Source organism: Equus caballus, chromosome 20 (genome assembly GCF_041296265.1).
Source record: "Equus caballus isolate H_3958 breed thoroughbred chromosome 20, TB-T2T, whole genome shotgun sequence".
NCBI lineage: Eukaryota > Metazoa > Chordata > Mammalia > Perissodactyla > Equidae > Equus > Equus caballus.
This window is the reverse complement of record NC_091703.1, coordinates 24,195,292-24,213,172: the sequence shown is the minus strand read 5'-3', so window position 1 is coordinate 24,213,172 and position 17,881 is coordinate 24,195,292. Positions and strand designations below refer to the sequence as shown.

Here is a 17,881-nt window from a genome sequence, read left to right as displayed (position 1 = left end):
GACTTCTAAAATTTCATCACAGAGAGACTCATAAAGAGCATATAGTCTTTGCTTTTGTCGAGTATTGACCTTTGGCTGATTACTCACTTATCTAACCACGCTTTTTATCAGCACATTAGAGTTCTGGAAAACGGGACTCAAAGCTCTTTGGTGCCAAGGAAGAGTGATTCCGTGGCAAAGGCCCCACAGTACGCTCTCCCTATTTTGAGGAACACAAGAGAACCAGGCAGGGACAGGACTGCGTGGTCTGAGGTCAGGGGATCCCTAAAGAAATTGTGTTCTGCAAGCAGCGGGGGAAAATCCACGCGGCGGCTTCGGCTGTTTCTCTCCTAAGTCACAGCAGCAACGCTCGACCGGCGTGTGATCTTCTTCAGACCTTGAGGCCCGCCCTCCCTCCCTGCGCACGTGGCCAGGTGCGGGCCAGAGACCACGCGCGACCAACTTTCTCCTGCCCGCTGTTTAAACGCCAGGTGTTGGACGCGAACTCTCGGCCTGCCGTTGCAAGATGCCGTGAGGCGCACCCCAGGATTACCAACCCGCGGGGTAGAAACAAAACCACAATGCAGTGAAGTGAGAATCTGCCCCCAACCTCCCAACACGCACTTTCCTTTTCCTCCTTCTCTCCGCCCCCACCTTCGCCTACTCTCAGCCCAGGCTCCGCACGCCGGCTCAAGAGCCCAGCCGGGTCCGATTAGCCGAAGAGACCCGGGAAAAGCGAGTCCATCCGGGTGCTTTGTCCGCGAGGGCATAAGGGCGTGGCTTTATGACGCCCGTGGGGGGAGGGGCAAGGAGCCAACTCAGGAGATTGGGGCCTCCGGACGCAGGGGGGCGGAGGGAGTATGGGTGCCTCTTTCCACGCCCCATGGAAAGTCCATACTGGACAAGAGGGGAGTCTCTTTTCTGAGACTCCCATTTGAGGGGGAAATACCCAGTAAAAAGTTTAACTTGAAAGGCTCATCCTTTTAAAATCTCGGTCACACCCTCTCCTCCTGCTCGTCTCTCTTCTCACCTTGATAACCCTGAAAACCTCCCTGGCTCCAGTCTCTTCTCCCCCCCTGATTTCTGTGCAGATGGTAGAGGCCGACGGGGTGCGCAGCCGCAGAGAGTTTGGGGCGGTGCCGGCGAGGGGCGGGTGACGCAGCGGCCGTCGCTGCCATTTTAAGTTGTTTGTTCTCGCCTCTCTTCTCAAACGCGACTCTGCCCCGGACCCGGGAGGCGCCCGAGGCCGCCGCCGCTTCCGCAGCTACCGGTGGGGGCGAACGAGGCTGTGCCACCGCGGACGCTCACCCTCCGCTTCGGCTTTTCCCCCCTGCGGGTCTCCTCGACCTTCTTTCCGGAGAACCGGAACCCGACCGTGGGGGGAAGAAAGACTCAAGAGCAGATGCTTGAACTGAAATAACTTTATTTTGGGGGGTTTACTTCGCTGACAGACCCCGTAGCGCAGGGCTCCCCTCCCCTTCCTCCCCTCCCCCCGCCGCCGCCAGCACCGATCCTCCCCCTCCTCTTTCTCCTCGTTTTTCCTCTTCTTCTCTCTCTCTCGTCGCCTCCGCTGTCTCCGCGTCTTTCCCTCCGCCGCCGCCCGGGGCGCCGAGCCAGACTATGGGTCCCAGGTGGGGGCTGAGTGGCGGCAGCAGCGCGGGCGGTCCGGTCACAGTGCGCACTGCAGCGGGGATGGAGGGGCGCAGTTGGCTGGTGGTTTTCTCTTGACATGGCTCCTGCCCGTGCTGCGAGCAGCGCCCCCGCCGCCGCCTCCTCTTCCGCCGCCGCCACCGCTCCGCCCGCAGGCTGCGGCTAGAGGGCCTGAACCCCGCCCGAGAGTCGGTCCGTGAGTCCCGGTCTCCGCGGGGCCAGGGAGGGGATTTCCCCGTCAGCCATCCCCGCCCCAGCTGCCTCAGTTCCACCCCTTTGACCCCTCGGGAACGAAACTAACGACCCCACCCTAAACCATCCAAACTCGGGAAACATGGTCTGTTCAACCTGAGCGAGAGCGAATCCGGGAACTTAATTTTTTTTGGACGGGTGGGGTGGGCGTACTTTAAAAAGTAATTGCTATTAACACGACTATTTTCTTTTTTCCCCCCCACTGATCCTTCCCATTTACCCTCTCCCGCCTCCTCTACCCGGGCGGGAATTGTTTCTACGATGAAATGAGTGAAAACCTGAGTGATCCTGTGTCTCCCGTGGTGCGAGTGAGTCGCTGCCGCTGAAGGCGAAGGGTGGGGGTGGGACGTGGGGGGTGGAAGGCAGGTGGTCCCCGGGCACTGCCTGGGACCTGGGAGAAAAACCCGCCACCTTTGCCTCAGCAATGCTCGTAAGAAGATAAGGCGCACTCCCCACGATCTTGAACGGGGGCAGATTCATAGGGAAGGCTCCCTTGGGGAATGTAGGACTCATTGCAGGGCTGGGGGTGTTGGGGTCCCGGGCATTAATCAGGTCTAACCACAGAGCCGGAAGAATTAGTATATCGTGTTGTACACCCCCTTTCCCCCTGCCATCATGATTCTCCTTGGCAGCAGCGTTAGCAGCCGCCTGAGGGTGAAAATGTGGGTAATGGGGAAGTTGGTAATGACTCCGCTGTTTTTTCTCATGGCTCCTTTGGGCAACAGCTGTCCGCCCCCGGTATACACTGTAGTTGATTGCAGGGAAACCCTGTACCTCTCCCCTTCCTTCTCTACCGATTTTGCACTTTTCTCTTTGCTCACCACCAAGTGTAATCAATAACAAGCACTGACAATACATAGCAATAGTGAAATCTGAAATAACTAAGTATTAATTAGGTACTACAGCCATGGATCTGGCTGGGTAAAATCCAATTGGGTATTTCAGTTTCATTCACCTACCCTGTTCTGGGGTTTTTTTTGGTGGTTTCTTTTTTTTTTCCTTTCCTTTTTGCTATTTGGAAAGCGAGGATCACACTTCCCCCTCCCCGTTCCTTTTCATAATCTCTTCTCTAAAAAGAGGGAAAAAAAAAATCCGAATGGATTCTAAGGATCGGACTGGTGTCAGCTGTGTTTTATTGCACACCTAAATCCTGATAATAGGCTCTTCACCCCTCCGCCTTTATTTTGGCAGTTAAGCCAAATGTGTTTTCCAAAAAGTTAGTTCAAATATTTTCTCCTCTTTCTTTCCTTCCTCCCCGTCCTTTTTCCCATCCATCCCAAACGTTATTGTCCAGACATGACTGGACAGCAGCTTTTGTTTCTTGACCCTGTAATATGACAGTCTGCTAATATTGCCAGAAGGTGCAGCTTTTGGGTTACAGTCGTGATTTTAGCTATTCAATCATATTAGCAGGAAAAAAATGACTTGTTTCTGTTGTACTTGAGTCTTAAGAAAAAGTGCCCATAGTTTAGTGACAATTTCCAAAGGCTTTAGTACCACCTGTATTTCAAAATGGGGGACCCAAACTCCCGGAAGAAACAAGCTCTGAACAGACTACGTGCTCAGCTTAGAAAGAAAAAAGAATCTCTAGCTGACCAGTTTGACTTCAAGATGTATATTGCCTTTGTATTCAAGGAGAAGGTAATTTAAAGTTCTTAATGTGAATTAGCACAAGTGATTTTTGTAAGTGTCTATTATTTGTTACTCTTAAATAACTGAGTATTAAAGAGTGGTTGACATAAATATACATTGTATGCTTTAACTTTCATCCTTATGGGTAATAACTGAATGGAAGGCTTGAGTAATCATTGGTTTGGAAATATTTATTGTAAAGCTTAGTAGGGTCCACAATCGGTTAACATGGGGTGGGCAACATTGTGAAACTTTCATTATGTTTTACAATAAGTTTCATTTATATAGAGAGAACTTTATAACTGAATTGAAAGATTGTCAAAGTGTAAATAGAATGTCGGAAAGTGGTAAGTTAGAATCAAAATGTTTGTGTGCTCAAAGCAGTCTGTTTCTTCAACTCCATCCTGTAGGTATCTTTTCTCAAGGTACGTTTAATGAAACAGAACACACTTGAATTTTGCAGAGCAATAAATACTGTAATGGTTAATTTGTGTTTAGAAGTGCAAGTTAGTAAAATTCAAAATGCCCTGAAGAGGAAGTTTAGATTCTTTTTTTTTTTTTGATCTTAATGAGAATTAATTCCACAGTTAAAACGCAAATAATGACTGTGAATAGTGAAGGGAGAACAAGATAAAAATAGTATTTTTTTGCAACTTAAAATAATGGGCAGTGTCTTTGATAATCTCTATTTGATGTGAGATTAGGTTGTGAATGTAAGGAAATACTTTGATTTTTGCTCTTAAATCATGAGCTAATTTCAGCTTAGAAATAGAATCTTAGTATGGTATCTATTTAATATTTAGAAATTTCCCAAGATTTACCCCCACTCTTAACTCTTAGAGGTCATTAGTATTTAAGAATGCTTTTATTGCTGCTAGAGTATAAAGTGGTTTGTTTAGAAGTGATTGTCCCGAGATTGGGTAGCACTTGGATAGTACCAAGAATTTACTTCTCTATTTTCTCTTAATAAGTTGACTGAAGAATTGATGAGATAAGATTTTAGTTGAAGATAGTGTAATGTAGGTTCACTATAAACAAATGCAAGATATAAGTAGTGAGAATAGGTCTTTGTATTTAATCTCTTAGATGCCTCAACCATCTAGTTCTTTAACCCCTCTGAAAACCTGTTTTTATTCTGTGAATGGACAGTATCCAGGCAATTGGCCTGAGTAGTTCATGAATTTCATAACCTAAATTCATGAGTACTTCGTCTTAACTGAATTTGAAACTCAGTTTGGTAGACATTTTTCCTTCAAACATTGACAGTTGTAGTTGTATAACTCTTGGAAGGCGCAGTGGAAATTGACCCTTTTAAGGAGTGAAACAGTTAATTTGTCTGAACAGCTTTGTTTTTAAACTGCTGAGATTTTAATTTAGCTGTATGTAGAACCAGTTAAATGAAATTACATCAAGTAAATCACTTTTTTCCCCCCCAAACTTTAGGGGTGTCTAGTGTTTGTTTCTCACAGCATTTAAGAAATGTTATTGTCTAGGGGCCAACCTGGTAGCGCAGTGGTTAAGTGTGCACGTTCCGCTTCGGTGGCCGGAGGTTTGTCAGTTCGGATCCCGGGTGTGGACGTGGCACCACTTGGCAGGCCATGCTGTGGCAGGCGTCCCACATATAAAGTAGAGGAAGGTGGGCACGGATGTTAGCTCAGGGCCAGTCTTCCTCAGCCAAAGGAGGAGGATTGGCAGCAGATGTTAGCTCAGGGTTAATCCTCCTCCTCCTCAAAAAAAGAGAAATGTTATTGTCTAAACTAAGTGCTTGCTGTGGATGCCATAATGCTATAAAATCAAGCAGTTGAAAATCTGTGTTTTCAGTACAAAAATTACTTCCGTTAAGAATTTTGCTGCATGAGGGTAAAGATACATGACATTGTGACATGAGCTGGATGTTAAGACACTGTGCTGTGAGTTAATATGTGTTTTTTTATTTTAGAAGAAAAAATCAGCACTTTTTGAAGTGTCTGAGGTTATACCAGTCATGACAAATAATTATGAAGAAAATATCCTGAAAGGTGTGCGAGATTCCAGCTATTCCTTGGAAAGTTCCATAGAGCTTTTACAGAAGGATGTGGTACAGCTCCATGCTCCTCGATACCAGTCTATGAGAAGAGTAAGTTCTGTTTTTAAGTCTTGATTTGATAAGTTTTTGTGATTTAAGCTTCTGGTTTTTCCTCCCTGAGGATGAGTAGTTATGGTGATGAATCTCTTCAAAAGTTGACTTCACGGGGGGCCAGCCCGGTGGTGCAGTGGTTAAGTGTGCACGTTCCGTTTCGGCGCCTGGGGTTTCCTGGTTTGGATCCTGGGTCCGCACGTGGCACAGCTTGGCATGCCATGCTGTGGTAGGCGTCCCACATATAAAGTAGAGGAAGATGGGCACGGATGTTAGCTCAGGGCCAGGCTTCCTCAGCAAAAAGAGGAGGATTGGCAGCAGTTAGCTCAGGGCTAATCTTCCTCAAATAAATACATAAAAAGGGCTAATCGTCCTTAAAAAAAAATTTGACTTCAAATAAAATATATGGATAACTTTTCTTATGTGGTGTTATGCTGATAATGGTGTACATTATTGCTGTGAATAATGTTTTATATTACTGTGTATTGGGTTTTCCTTTTTGGGGGGAGAACTAACATCATACCCCTTAAAAATAAGAAACTTAAAGTAGGGGGTGTTATTGCTGCCAACCTTCTAAACTTCTGCAGCTCATTGTAAATTAATGTGGGCAAACTTGAACAAGAAGACCCCACAGTTAGTGGGTTGGGGGAAGGCTGGAGATAACCACGTACTGGTCTAGAAGAGGTTTCTTGGCTTTTGAAAATTAATATGCTGGACTGTGATAATAAGAGGAACAAGAATGGAGAAAAGTAGTTTTCTGTCAGCATACAGCAAAAATAGCATTTCAGCTGTAATAAGGTAGTGATTCATATTAGCAGTTCCAAGACACCTTTGCTTAAATAGGTTATGATTTTGAAAAGTAGAAATATAGGTGCAGGAACTTGAAAAACGGAGACAAAAAAATCAGAGCTTTAGTTGGAGTTTTCACTGTATGCTGATGAATTTAGGTCTTGATGTGAGGGACATTGGACTGAGTGACTATGGACTGCCCAAGATAAAAGTTCGACTTTGGTCATCAGCTATTCAGATTGTATACAGTCCTATTACTACTACCTTTGAAGATATAAAATGATATATAGTGAACCATTTGCACTTGCAAAATGTTTCTTTAGTCAAACCCTATAATTTGTGACATTGCTTGTTACGGCTTTGTTTCTTTGAAAGTAATTTTTTTTTTTTTGTCATTTTATAGGATGTGATTGGCTGTACTCAGGAGATGGATTTCATTCTTTGGCCTCGGAATGATATTGAAAAAATTGTCTGTCTCCTGTTTTCTAGGTGGAAGGAATCTGATGAGCCTTTTAGGCCTGTTCAGGTATTTTATTCTAAAATAAGTGTGGTGAGTGCTTAAATAAGTGAAAACTCCTTGAATAGGGTCTAACTTAAGAAATTCTCTGGAAATATGCTTCCTTTTTTTTTTTAAGTTTATTTTTTTATTGAGGTAACGTGGGTTTATAAAATTTCAGGTGTGCATCATTATATTTTGATTGTGTAGATTACATCATGTTCACCACCCAGACAATTACCATTGGTCACCATACACATATGCCCTGTTACTGCTTTCACATCCTCCCACAACTACCAGTCTAATCTCTGTATCTGTGTGTTTTGTTGTGAATGTGCTTTCTAGTAAGTTTTATTTCGTGAGTACCCCTGTCCTTTTGAATATTTCTACTGCAAGAAGAGAAAGCCGTTGGATTATAGAAGATCTTGAGAAGGAGGCAGTTCTAACTACCCAGTATGTCTTTGAAATTATGGCCAGAGACAATCTTTCAAGGTAGACATTGGTTGATTTATAGAGGGGTCCATAGATGAACTTGAGAAGATCACTTGCCCTGCACCACACACACTCCTGAAATATAATCATGTCCCATGTAACAATGTTTCAGTAAACAGCAGACCACGTACACGATGGTGGTTCCATACGGTTAGTACCAAATAAGCTAGGTGTGTGGTAGGTTTGTGTAAGTACACTCTGTGATGTTCTCACAATGACAAAAATCGCATAATGATTCATTTCTCAGAACGTATTCTTGTCCTTAAGCAACGCATGACTGTAGTATACCTAACCATCCTGGTTCTCAGAAGAGTCTGATCTAAGAAACCTGTTTCTAGAAGTTGATTTGTATATAAAACTGTACAGGAGAGAAATTTAGTGGTTCTTAATTAACCTTCCTTGACATCTTACTAACTTTTGACTGACTTGACATTTGATTTACTTGACAATTTCTAGTGTTTATTTAAGGGCATTTTTACCCAGGTGTTGATGATTCTAATTTTATTTATAATATGTTTATATGCATATATTTCCATAATTTTCTACAATGAGCATACTTTTACAATCAGAAAAACAAATAATGACATTTAAAGACGCATTTTAAGTGTATTAAACTAAATATTAGAAGGCTTATTTGAAGCTCATGCTTAGGATTATGAAAATTGTCATTGAAGAAATTTCCCATTTATCCATTACTATGCTTTTGTGTTGTGATAGACAAGTTGGTATACTCCTTTGTCTGCAGTAATGTTGTTACACATCTTATCATTCCTTTTTCTAAGATTCATTTGACAGTAACAAGTTATAAAGATAATGCATAAGCTAAATACAGGTAAAAGCATGATATCATATGTTGTGTCTTCTTTTAATGGATGATATCTGACTAACATGAATGTGCTGGAGAATAGAAGTTGAGTATAAAAGGCAGGAAGACAGGAATGGAAAAGGTATGTTTATAGTCATCAGAGCAGGTTTTATACTTCAGCTGTGACTGCTCTCCAGAAACACTATTAAGGTTTGGTTTTTGTTTGTTTTTGGTGAGGAAGATTGGCCTTGAGCTGACATCTGTTGCCAGTCTTCCTCTTTTTCCTTGAGGAAGATTGTCCCTGAGCTAACAGCTATGCCAGTCTTCCTCTATTTTGTATGTGGGATGCTGCCGCAGCATGGCTTGATGAGTGGTGTGTAGGTCTGCGCCTGGGATCTGAGCCTGGGAACTTAACCACTATGCCACCAGGCTGGCCCCTCTTTTTGTTTTTTTAATTCAGGAGTTCCCATTGGAAAAATTTAGGTCCACTTATCACAGTATGTTTTTTAATTTCTGGCATCCTGTGTTTTCCTCTGAGACCTTATTTGGAATAATTGTGTTAAAACAGTCTTGTCTCAGATGTTACTTTTCTTTGAAATCATGGCTGTTTATTGAGTGTTGACTATGTTAGGCTGTCTCCTAAATACCTTATATACACTTAATCTCAGTTCTTAGAATAACTAGGTAGATATGAACCTCCTTCTGCAAAGAAAGAAACTGAGGCAGTTAGAGATTAGGTAAATAACCAGCCCAAGGTTATGCAGTTAAGTGGCAGTCAAGATGTAAGTCTGAACTGAGTGTAAAGCTTATGTGCTCTTAACTCACTACCCTGTACTGGGGGAAGTTCCCTGTATTACAAAACCTTAAATTATGGACTGAATATAAGCAGTAGGAAATAGGTGTAATGTCTTGTAATTTTAAAATTCAACTGCAGAAATAAGTTAACGATGTACAACGAATTTACATCATACGATAGATGAATATTCTGAATGAGAAGGCTTAAATAAAAGTACTATTAAAATATGTTCCGTCTTTCCTTTTCATCCCTAATGCTACTGCTCTTCATCACACTATTAAAATATTTCATTACTTTTGGGCATTGCTGCTTTCATGCTGCTTATTAGAGTTTTCTGTTTGGTGTGGATCATTCCTTCCAAAAACTTCTGTTATTCAGTAGGGTAGACTAGGAATGCCATAGAACTATATGGAAGGCTTTTTTAAGTCTCACTCAAATCTCTTAACTGTGATACTCTTCTGGCTTCTCCCATCCACCCTGGTATTTGCCATACTGAAATACTTGAAGCTTTGTCACTTGAAACAGTATCTTGATTTTGACACATTTGTGTGTGTAGGTTTGGTTTTCAAGAATGGCATTTTCCAAATTACTTACTGTTACTACTCTCCCCAGGGAAAATTACGGTCATCTTTCAAGGCCTAATCCAAAATCATCTGGTAGTACTGCCCACATTGCTCACTCTAATTACTTATTCTTCCTTCCTCCCATAGCACATTGACAATAAGAACCCATCTTAGGGTTTTACAGATAACCGCATCTTATTCTAGGAAAGATTTAAAGCAAGTTAAGTTTTATATCTGCATGTGCTTGTCCTCTTAAGCACCGTGTGAGCCCTGTAAGGTTGAGATAATCTTAGTCGTATTTTTCAGTATCTAATAACATGCTTTTTATATGCTAAGAGTTCAGTAAGTATTGGAATTGTGCAGAGGTACAATTCAGTATCATGTTTTACATATAACAGTATGTAGGGATACCACGTCATATTTTATGTTATGACTTGATAAGAAAAACTTCCAGGTGGTAAGATCCTAGATAACAGGAACTGATGGTTTTCCTGTGTTAGGATTTCCTGCCATCTTTGACATAGTAAATAAAGATCGTCCGAACCAGATGGACTGACAATCATTTTACAGTTCAGTATTATCTAAATGTCAGATTAAGGTTTCTAGGTTTCTTGAATTCTGTGTTAGCCTGGTCCTTTCACCCAGCGTTTGGCCTCTTCACAGACATTTTGCGGGAGGATGGAGTTGATCTTCTTCATGTTAAAAGATTAAAAGACTATTTTAACTTAATTGATAACAGTCCTTCATAACTTTTTTTTAATCTGAAAAAATGCACATAAAAAACATTTTTAAAAATTTTGAGGGATTTGTATATCCTTAAAAGCCCATCTCTGTGAAAACTGGAGCTGTATTTGAGGTATGTGGGCTTTACATTTCATTTAATCCTCTTAACTGACCCAATGGGTTATACCCCATCTATTTTATAGTTGAGGAAGCTGCAATTTAGAGAAGCTGAAGAATTTGCTTGCATAGGTCACACAAGTAGTGAGATGTGTGGCTTGGATTGGAATAGATTTCTTTCTAAGAGCCATCCATAGTGTTTCTTTGTTATAATAGAAGGGAGGAGGGAGGGTGCTGTTGGGCTTAATTAAAGTACTAAGGTGGGAGTCTTGAGCTGAGTAGGTCTGAAAATCTTATTTTGTGAAATTTGGCTTAAAATCATGAGTATTAGGATCTAGTCACTTCGGTGCAGTTTTTCTTGAAGGTCAAATTATATAATGGAGTGCTATCCAATAGAACTTTTTGTGATGAAGGAAATGTTCTACATCTTAAGAGACTGTTCACAGTGGTGGCCACTAGCCACATGTGACTATTGAGCATTTGAAATGTGTTACTGAAGAGCTGAATTTTAAATTGCGTTTAATTAAATTTACCTAGCCACTCTGGGCTACTATATTGGACAGCACAGCTATATGCATATGGGTGCAGTAGATATTTCAGGAAGTGTAACTTGTTTGTAGTTACATGTAAATGTTTTTATTTCTTAATTAGGCCAAATTTGAGTTTCATCACGGTGACTATGAAAAACAGTTTCTGCATGTACTGAGCCGCAAGGACAAGACTGGAATTGTTGTCAACAATCCTAACCAGTCAGTGTTTCTCTTCATTGACAGACAGCACTTGCAGGTAAACTTTTTTTTTTTTTAGATCACTAAGGGCTCATTTAAAAAGCTTGTTGGTTAGTAAGCTTTTTCCATATAAGTTACTTAATTCTCTTTTGCCCCTTCAACCCTGCATTCTTTTTGAAGTTATTTAAAAAACAAGAAACAGGTATCCTGGGCCTCATCCTAGAGGAGTGGTTCCCACACTTTTCTGCATGTTAAAATAGAACTACCTGGGGAGCTTTTAAAAGTCACGGTTCCAGTGTACATTAGAGTTTGAGAAACACTGGAGCTTCTCTACCTAAAGTATGGTTGGCAGATCACCATCACCTGAGAACTTCTTAGATCTGTAGACGCTCAGGCCCTCCTCCAGTCCAACTCAGTCAGAACCTGAATTTGGAACAGAGTCCTCGGGTGCTTGGTAACACATTATAGTTTGAGAAGCACTGACCTTTGAAAAAATCTAAAGGGATGAGCCACATGTGTTTTAAATAAGCACTTCCACTTTAATTGGCAATCCAGGTATTCCACTTTAATTTTTAGTATATAAAATGCTATTTATTCTCATAAACCTAAATATGATATCATCACTTTGGATTTATAATCCTGTCATTAACCTTTAAAAATAGGATCATTTTCACTTATTTACTGTTCATTCAACACATGAGTGCCTACTAAGTGCCAGGCATTGTACAACAGTGAACAAGATAGACAAAAATTCCTCTCCTCATGGATTTATATTTCATTGTGGGCGACCCAGCAGTAGATAGTAAAATATATAGTTAGATAATAATAAGTGCTAAGAGAAAAGGGGGGATATATAAACTGTTGGGTGTGAATTCTTAGTGTTACCAGAGGAGGCCTCATTGAGAAGATGGTTTAAGTAACGACTTAAAAGAAATATTACATTAATTGAATTATAGATCATATGTTTATTTAAGAGAGTCAGTGCAAGGTACTAAAAAGTACAAAGGTGAATCATACAGCTACTTTCAAGGAGCTGACTACTTGGGAAGATTAAATATTTACTTTCTATCTTATAGAAAGTTAAATTATGTATAGGTACAATTTAAAAGAACTATGAGAATTACAGAAGAAAGTTAATTTCACTGGAGGTATTTGATAAAACTAATTGAAAAACCATATAGCTTAGCTGGGGTTTTGGGGGTTGGTTTGTTTGTTTTTGGTTTCTTTACCTTAGCTCTCCTGTGGTGGACATTTTTAGGTTGACTTATTTTTCCTTTCTAAAAGAATTTCTTTTTAAAGATTGGCACCTGAGCTAACATCTGTTGCCAATCTTTTTTTTTTTCTTCTCCCCACAGCCCCCCAGTACATAGTTGTATATTCTAGTTGTAGATCCTTCTGGTTGTGCTATGAGGGACACCGCCCCAGCATGGCCTGATAAGCGGTGCCCTGTCTCTGCCCAGGATCTGAACCCATGAAACCCTGGGCTGCCGAAGCAGAGTGTACAAACTTAACCACTCGGCCACAGGGCCTGCCTCTACTTTTTCTTTTTAACTGCTTCTAACAGTGTACTTTTATTTGAGTTACTTGTTAGAAAAATACTGTATAGCAGGATACTGACTTATGGAATCCACAGCACAAAGAGGTTTTTAGTCATAGAAGTGTTAATAATGACTGGTATACCAGTGTAGAGATTTCATTTTCGTGTCAATATATACGAGATCATTGATTCTATATAGAAATGACTAGTGACTTGAGTTACTTTGCTAAATAAATAGTAAATCATATTGTGATATATATCAAGGTCAGATGTTTTCTATGCCTAATGAGCAAACAGCTTGAATCCTTTTAATGAAAAGAAAATTAAAAGCTCATAAGCTAAATTTGGTTTATAGGGTAGGGTGCCTCAGTTTGTCTGGAATGTCCTGGTTTTAGCACTGAAAGTCCCAAGTCTGAGGAAGCCCTCAGTCCTGGGCAAACTGGGATGGTTGGTCACCCTAGTTGTAGATGAATTTGGTCTTAAGTGCTCTTAGTCTCCTTCCACTCAAGTTCTGTTCTCCATAGGCTAGAGATGTGTTGCCGTATTTGTATTATATAGAAGAATCAGCCTCCATTATGAGTTCATGGGAGGATTGATATGACAGTGGCCAACACATACAGTATATTATGTACCAGACTCTACTAAGAACTTTACATGTATGAGCTCATTTAATCCTCACAATAATCCTCTGAGGTGTAGATCTTACTGCTCCCATTTTATAGCTAAGGAAATCAACAAATTGACTTGATCAAAAATCATCTAATAGAGATCTTGTGCCCTTTATTATAATATAAGGTAACGTGATAAAGGCTAGACCAAAGGATAATAGTGGATGGGCAAGTGGTATAGAGGTACATGTTGTAACATTTAAAATGGAAAAATAGTGCATATGTATAGGTTCATTGACATATATAGACTGCTTCAGACATCGGCAGTCTCTCTTTTCTTCTGCTTTTTTTAGATTGCTTATAATGAAAACAAGATGAACTTTGAAGGCAGGTCTGGGTTCAGATTCCATCTCCCATTTACTAGTAGTGGTTATTTGTGAAAGCCCCTAGTATGTTTGTGTGTTAGATGTTAAAATAGTAACTACTGGGGCCAGCCCAGTGGCCGAGTGGTTAAGTTCGTGCGCTCCGCTTCAGCAGCCCAGGGTTTCACCAGTTCGGATCCTGGGCGAGGACATGCTACCACTCATCAGGCCATGCTGAGGCAGGGTACCACATAGCACAACCAAAAGGACCAACAACTAGAACATAAAACTATGTACTGGGGGCTTTGGGGAGAGGGAAAAAAAAGAAAAAACCTAGTAACTACTTTTTAAAAATAATACTTAGAGTTTGATTTATCTGGTAATACTTTGGCTTTCTTCTAGTCTTTTACCCCAGGATATTCTTAAATTTTTTTTAATTCTAATTTTCTCCCTAGCTTCTAGTCTCATCACATCTGCTGTTTTTATATATACAAACAGGACTTCAAACTTCTTTTCAAATATGTCTCCATGAAATGCCTTTATCCCTAATTTCTTTTAGCAAGTGTTCTGTGGTTGACTTCTTTTTTCTATTCTGCATAAATTCTCTAAACATCTATTTAGTTTATAATTGTGTTTATTCTGCTTTTTGCATGGCAAGATTCTGTCTTAACTAGACTAAGGCCCCAATGGGCAGGGACCATTAATTTATTCGCTTACTCTGTATGCTTTGTTACTGTGTCCATTCGTGCTTAAAAATTGTGGGAGATTGACTTCATCTAACAATTGGTCAGTTATGTTAAAGTCTCATTAAGAATATTAAAATTTTTCCCCTTCCAGACTCCAAAAAACAAAGCTACAATCTTCAAGTTATGCAGCATCTGCCTCTACCTGCCACAGGAACAGCTTACCCACTGGGCAGTTGGCACCATAGAGGATCACCTCCATCCTTACATGCCAGAATAGAATACTGACCAGCAAAATGGAGAAGATCAGAGAGTGCAGCAGCAATTTTTTTCTTGTTTTCTTACTTTATTCTTTCAGAGTTTAAAGAAAATGGACTCATGCACAGAACACTATGCATTTTGAAACTTGTTCATCCTGGATTTTTTTTCTTTTTAATCATTTGTATCTCAGAACTTTAAAAAAATTAGATGTCTTCTGCACGGACTGTGTGAAAGAAGATGCTTTGCATATTTGCTGCACTGCATCAGCATCTTACTAAAATGTGAAATGAAAGGACTATTGTACACTGAAATGCTTAAATGTATCTGAAAGCACAAGGTGATACTCATTTTTGATGGTCTTTCCATTTGTGCTGGTTTTTGCCTCTCTGACATCTGTCATCAGTATTTAGAGGGTGAGAAGTGAATGTAACAGGTATAAATAACATTTTAAAGAACTTAATAGCTTTGCTGTAATCACCGTTGTTCCAGAGCACTATCAGATTCATTCTAATGACCACAAGTGGTTGTTAAAAAAGAAAGAAAATACAACCATGGGAAAGAAATCTTAAATGAAAAAAGCATCTCATTGTAGGCATCTTGCCTCATATTTTACTGGGCCATGTTTGTTTCCTGGTACTCATAAATATATGTATTTTATTTCCAGATCTCTTTCCCCAAGTTGCTGTTATAAAAGAGTATTCTGCTGAGTGTGGATATAGTTTTACACGTTAAAGCAGATCTGGAGTCTGAAGTAGCTAAAGCAGCTATCAAACTGAGAAGTACATTCATAGCTGCAGAAACCATGATAGGTAGAGGACTTTCCTTTTTGGTTTTTGTTTTGTTTTGGTTTTTGGTTTTAAAGAGATTTTTATTACAAAGAAAAAAAATTCCAGTGAATTCTGCAGAATTACTGGTGTCTACACCATCCTAAAGAAAAACTTAACAGGTTTTTTTTTGGAGTAGAAAAAGTTATTAAATTTGAGATCTTAAATTGAAAAAAAAAGAAAACCATTGAGTGTCAAAGTTCTAAAAGCAGAACTCATTTTGTGCAATGAACATAAGGAAAGACTACTGTATAGTTTTTTTTCTTCTTTTTCTTTTAAATGAAGAAAAGCTTGGCTTAAGGGTTGCATACTTTTATTGGGATAAATCTGAATGATCCTACTCCTTTGGAGTAAAACTTAGTGCTTACCGGTTTCCAATTGTATTTAGCTTCTGGTTGGAATTTGAAAAAATGATAACCTAAATAAAATAGGTGAAAGTTCCCTGACTATTCAGGTGAATACACAAAACTTGAAGTGGTAACTTTTTTTTCCAAGTCACTGCATAGGTGTTTCTGATGACCTGAGGGGGTTATTTTATATTCCATGGTTAAACAGTGAATTCAGAAGAAAAAAGTTGGCAGTTGGATTTGTAATTTCCACATGAATAGGAATCAAGGACATTTTGTTATTTTTTAATAGTTACCATCCTGGCCTTATGCCTTGCTTCATGGAAAAGAAAGAAGATATTCTTAATTTCAAAATGCTTTCACATTCTCTGATCAGTTGAAAGTTAGACTTCATTTGAAATGACACTTGGGATGTTTACCATGGCCAGGTACTGTTCTAAGCCTTTGTCTTAATTTATCTAAGAACCCTGAGTGGAAACCAATGCAGGAGTGTAGTAACTTAGCCAAGCTCACATCCTGAGTAGGGGAGGATTTAAACCAGCCTCTCCGGCTCTAGAGAGTCCAAGCTCTTAGCTGTTTTACTGTTTTGAATTACACTGTTGTATTCAACCACTTGGGCATTTCAGCAGCCATTGGTTTGATTTTAGTTTTTATTTTAGAGTAATTTAAATTCAGAAAAGTTTTTAAAAATAGTAACAAAACTCTTGTATAACCTTTACCCTCATTTAGTCTTTAGCATTTTGCCACATTTGTTTTTGTTGTCTTTCTGCGCATATTTATACATATTTCCTGAACTATTTGCGTTTGCTGCATACATCTTGATTCCTTACCCCTTAGTACTTCGGCATATGTCCCAAGTACAAGGATATTCTTATATAACCATAGTAAAGTTCTCAAACTCAGGAAATGTAACACTGATAACACTTTAATCTACCATCCATATTCCAGTTTTAATTTTCCTAATATCCTTGGTAGTGTTTTTTTAATCCTCCTACAGTAAGTACAGGATCATTGCATTTAGTTGTCATGGCTCTAGTCTTGTTTAATCTGGAATGGTTCCTCAGCCTTGATTAATGAGTTTCAGGCCAAATTTTTAAAATATAAAACGTCCTCATTTTGCATTTGAGCGCTGTTTCCTCCTGGTTAGATTTGGATTACATATTCTGGCCAGCACCCAGGGTGAGTGACTTTACGCCCTTCTCAAGTTTATCCAGAAGCATGCAGTCAGCTTGCTTTGTTGATATTTTGATTGGTCAAAGTGTCCTGTTTCTGCATTGTATGGTTATTATTTCTCCCCTTGCAACTAAGAAGCAATCTGTGGGAAACAATACGCAGATATCCTACTCTTTATCAGGAGCACCATTGTTGATTTTTGCCATAACCAGTCTTTGCTATGATGGTTGCAAAATGGGAATTTTCCATATCTACCCTTCCCTCCACATTTACTAGCACTCTATTGTAAGGGAGAGCCCTCCTGTCTTTGCCATTTAGTATCTACCTGAACAGTACAGACCCAACAAGTCCTTTTTTTCCCAGCGCTGCATAATTTGCATTCCTCTGTCATTTTCTTGAGCACTTCCTTACTTCCAAGCACCAGATACGTTCATCTTATAACTTCCCTATTCTAGCCCTGGAATCAGCTATTTCTCCAGGGATCCCAGGTTCCTTTTAGTGGGAAATATTAGAAATCAAGGTCTGGGTCCCCTGTGTGCTCACTGCTACTATGAAGCCTGTTTCTGTCCATGCAGCAGACAGATCTGCATGTATTCTAATACAAGCAAAGGATAATCAACCTTTAACTACTGACTGTGTGGCCAAATTTATTTAAAGTTCTTCCCTTCTTTTTGATCTTTAGTCACAGAATGTTCCCTAAAACTCCCTGATGCAGAAATCAAATATTAAGGCTGTGGTCAACAGAACTTTGAGAAATGGACTAAATTTGTGAACTTTTTGATACTATAGACTGAGAGGTTCAAAATCTGTATGGTTTAACTCTAGGTACTAGAAAAGGGGCTAAGAGTATGCTTTTCTCCTCCCCTTAATATATAACATTGCCAGTCCTGTGGTAAGTTCTCCATCAGAGAAAAGCAGTACACCCAGTGGATGCTCCTATATCACTAA

General features: G+C 40.0%; 1 protein-coding gene across 2 annotated transcripts; it reads left to right on the top strand.

The window, feature by feature from the left end:
* Nucleotides 1-816: 816 nt before the first annotated feature.
* C20H6orf62 (chromosome 20 C6orf62 homolog) lies at nucleotides 817-15,881 on the top strand. Of its 2 annotated transcripts, none has more exons than XM_001495581.5 (5): nucleotides 817-3,522; nucleotides 5,453-5,629; nucleotides 6,822-6,944; nucleotides 11,062-11,196; nucleotides 14,483-15,881. In XM_001495581.5, exons 1-5 carry the CDS (start codon nucleotides 3,394-3,396, stop codon nucleotides 14,606-14,608), a joined length of 690 nt encoding a protein of 229 aa, XP_001495631.1. In that variant the 5' UTR covers nucleotides 817-3,393; the 3' UTR covers nucleotides 14,609-15,881. The 2 variants fall into 2 exon arrangements, with proteins under 2 accessions (XP_001495631.1, XP_005603661.1); XM_005603604.4 differs by having other exon boundaries at nucleotides 1,106-2,189.
* The last annotated feature ends 2,000 nt before the right edge of the window (nucleotides 15,882-17,881 follow it).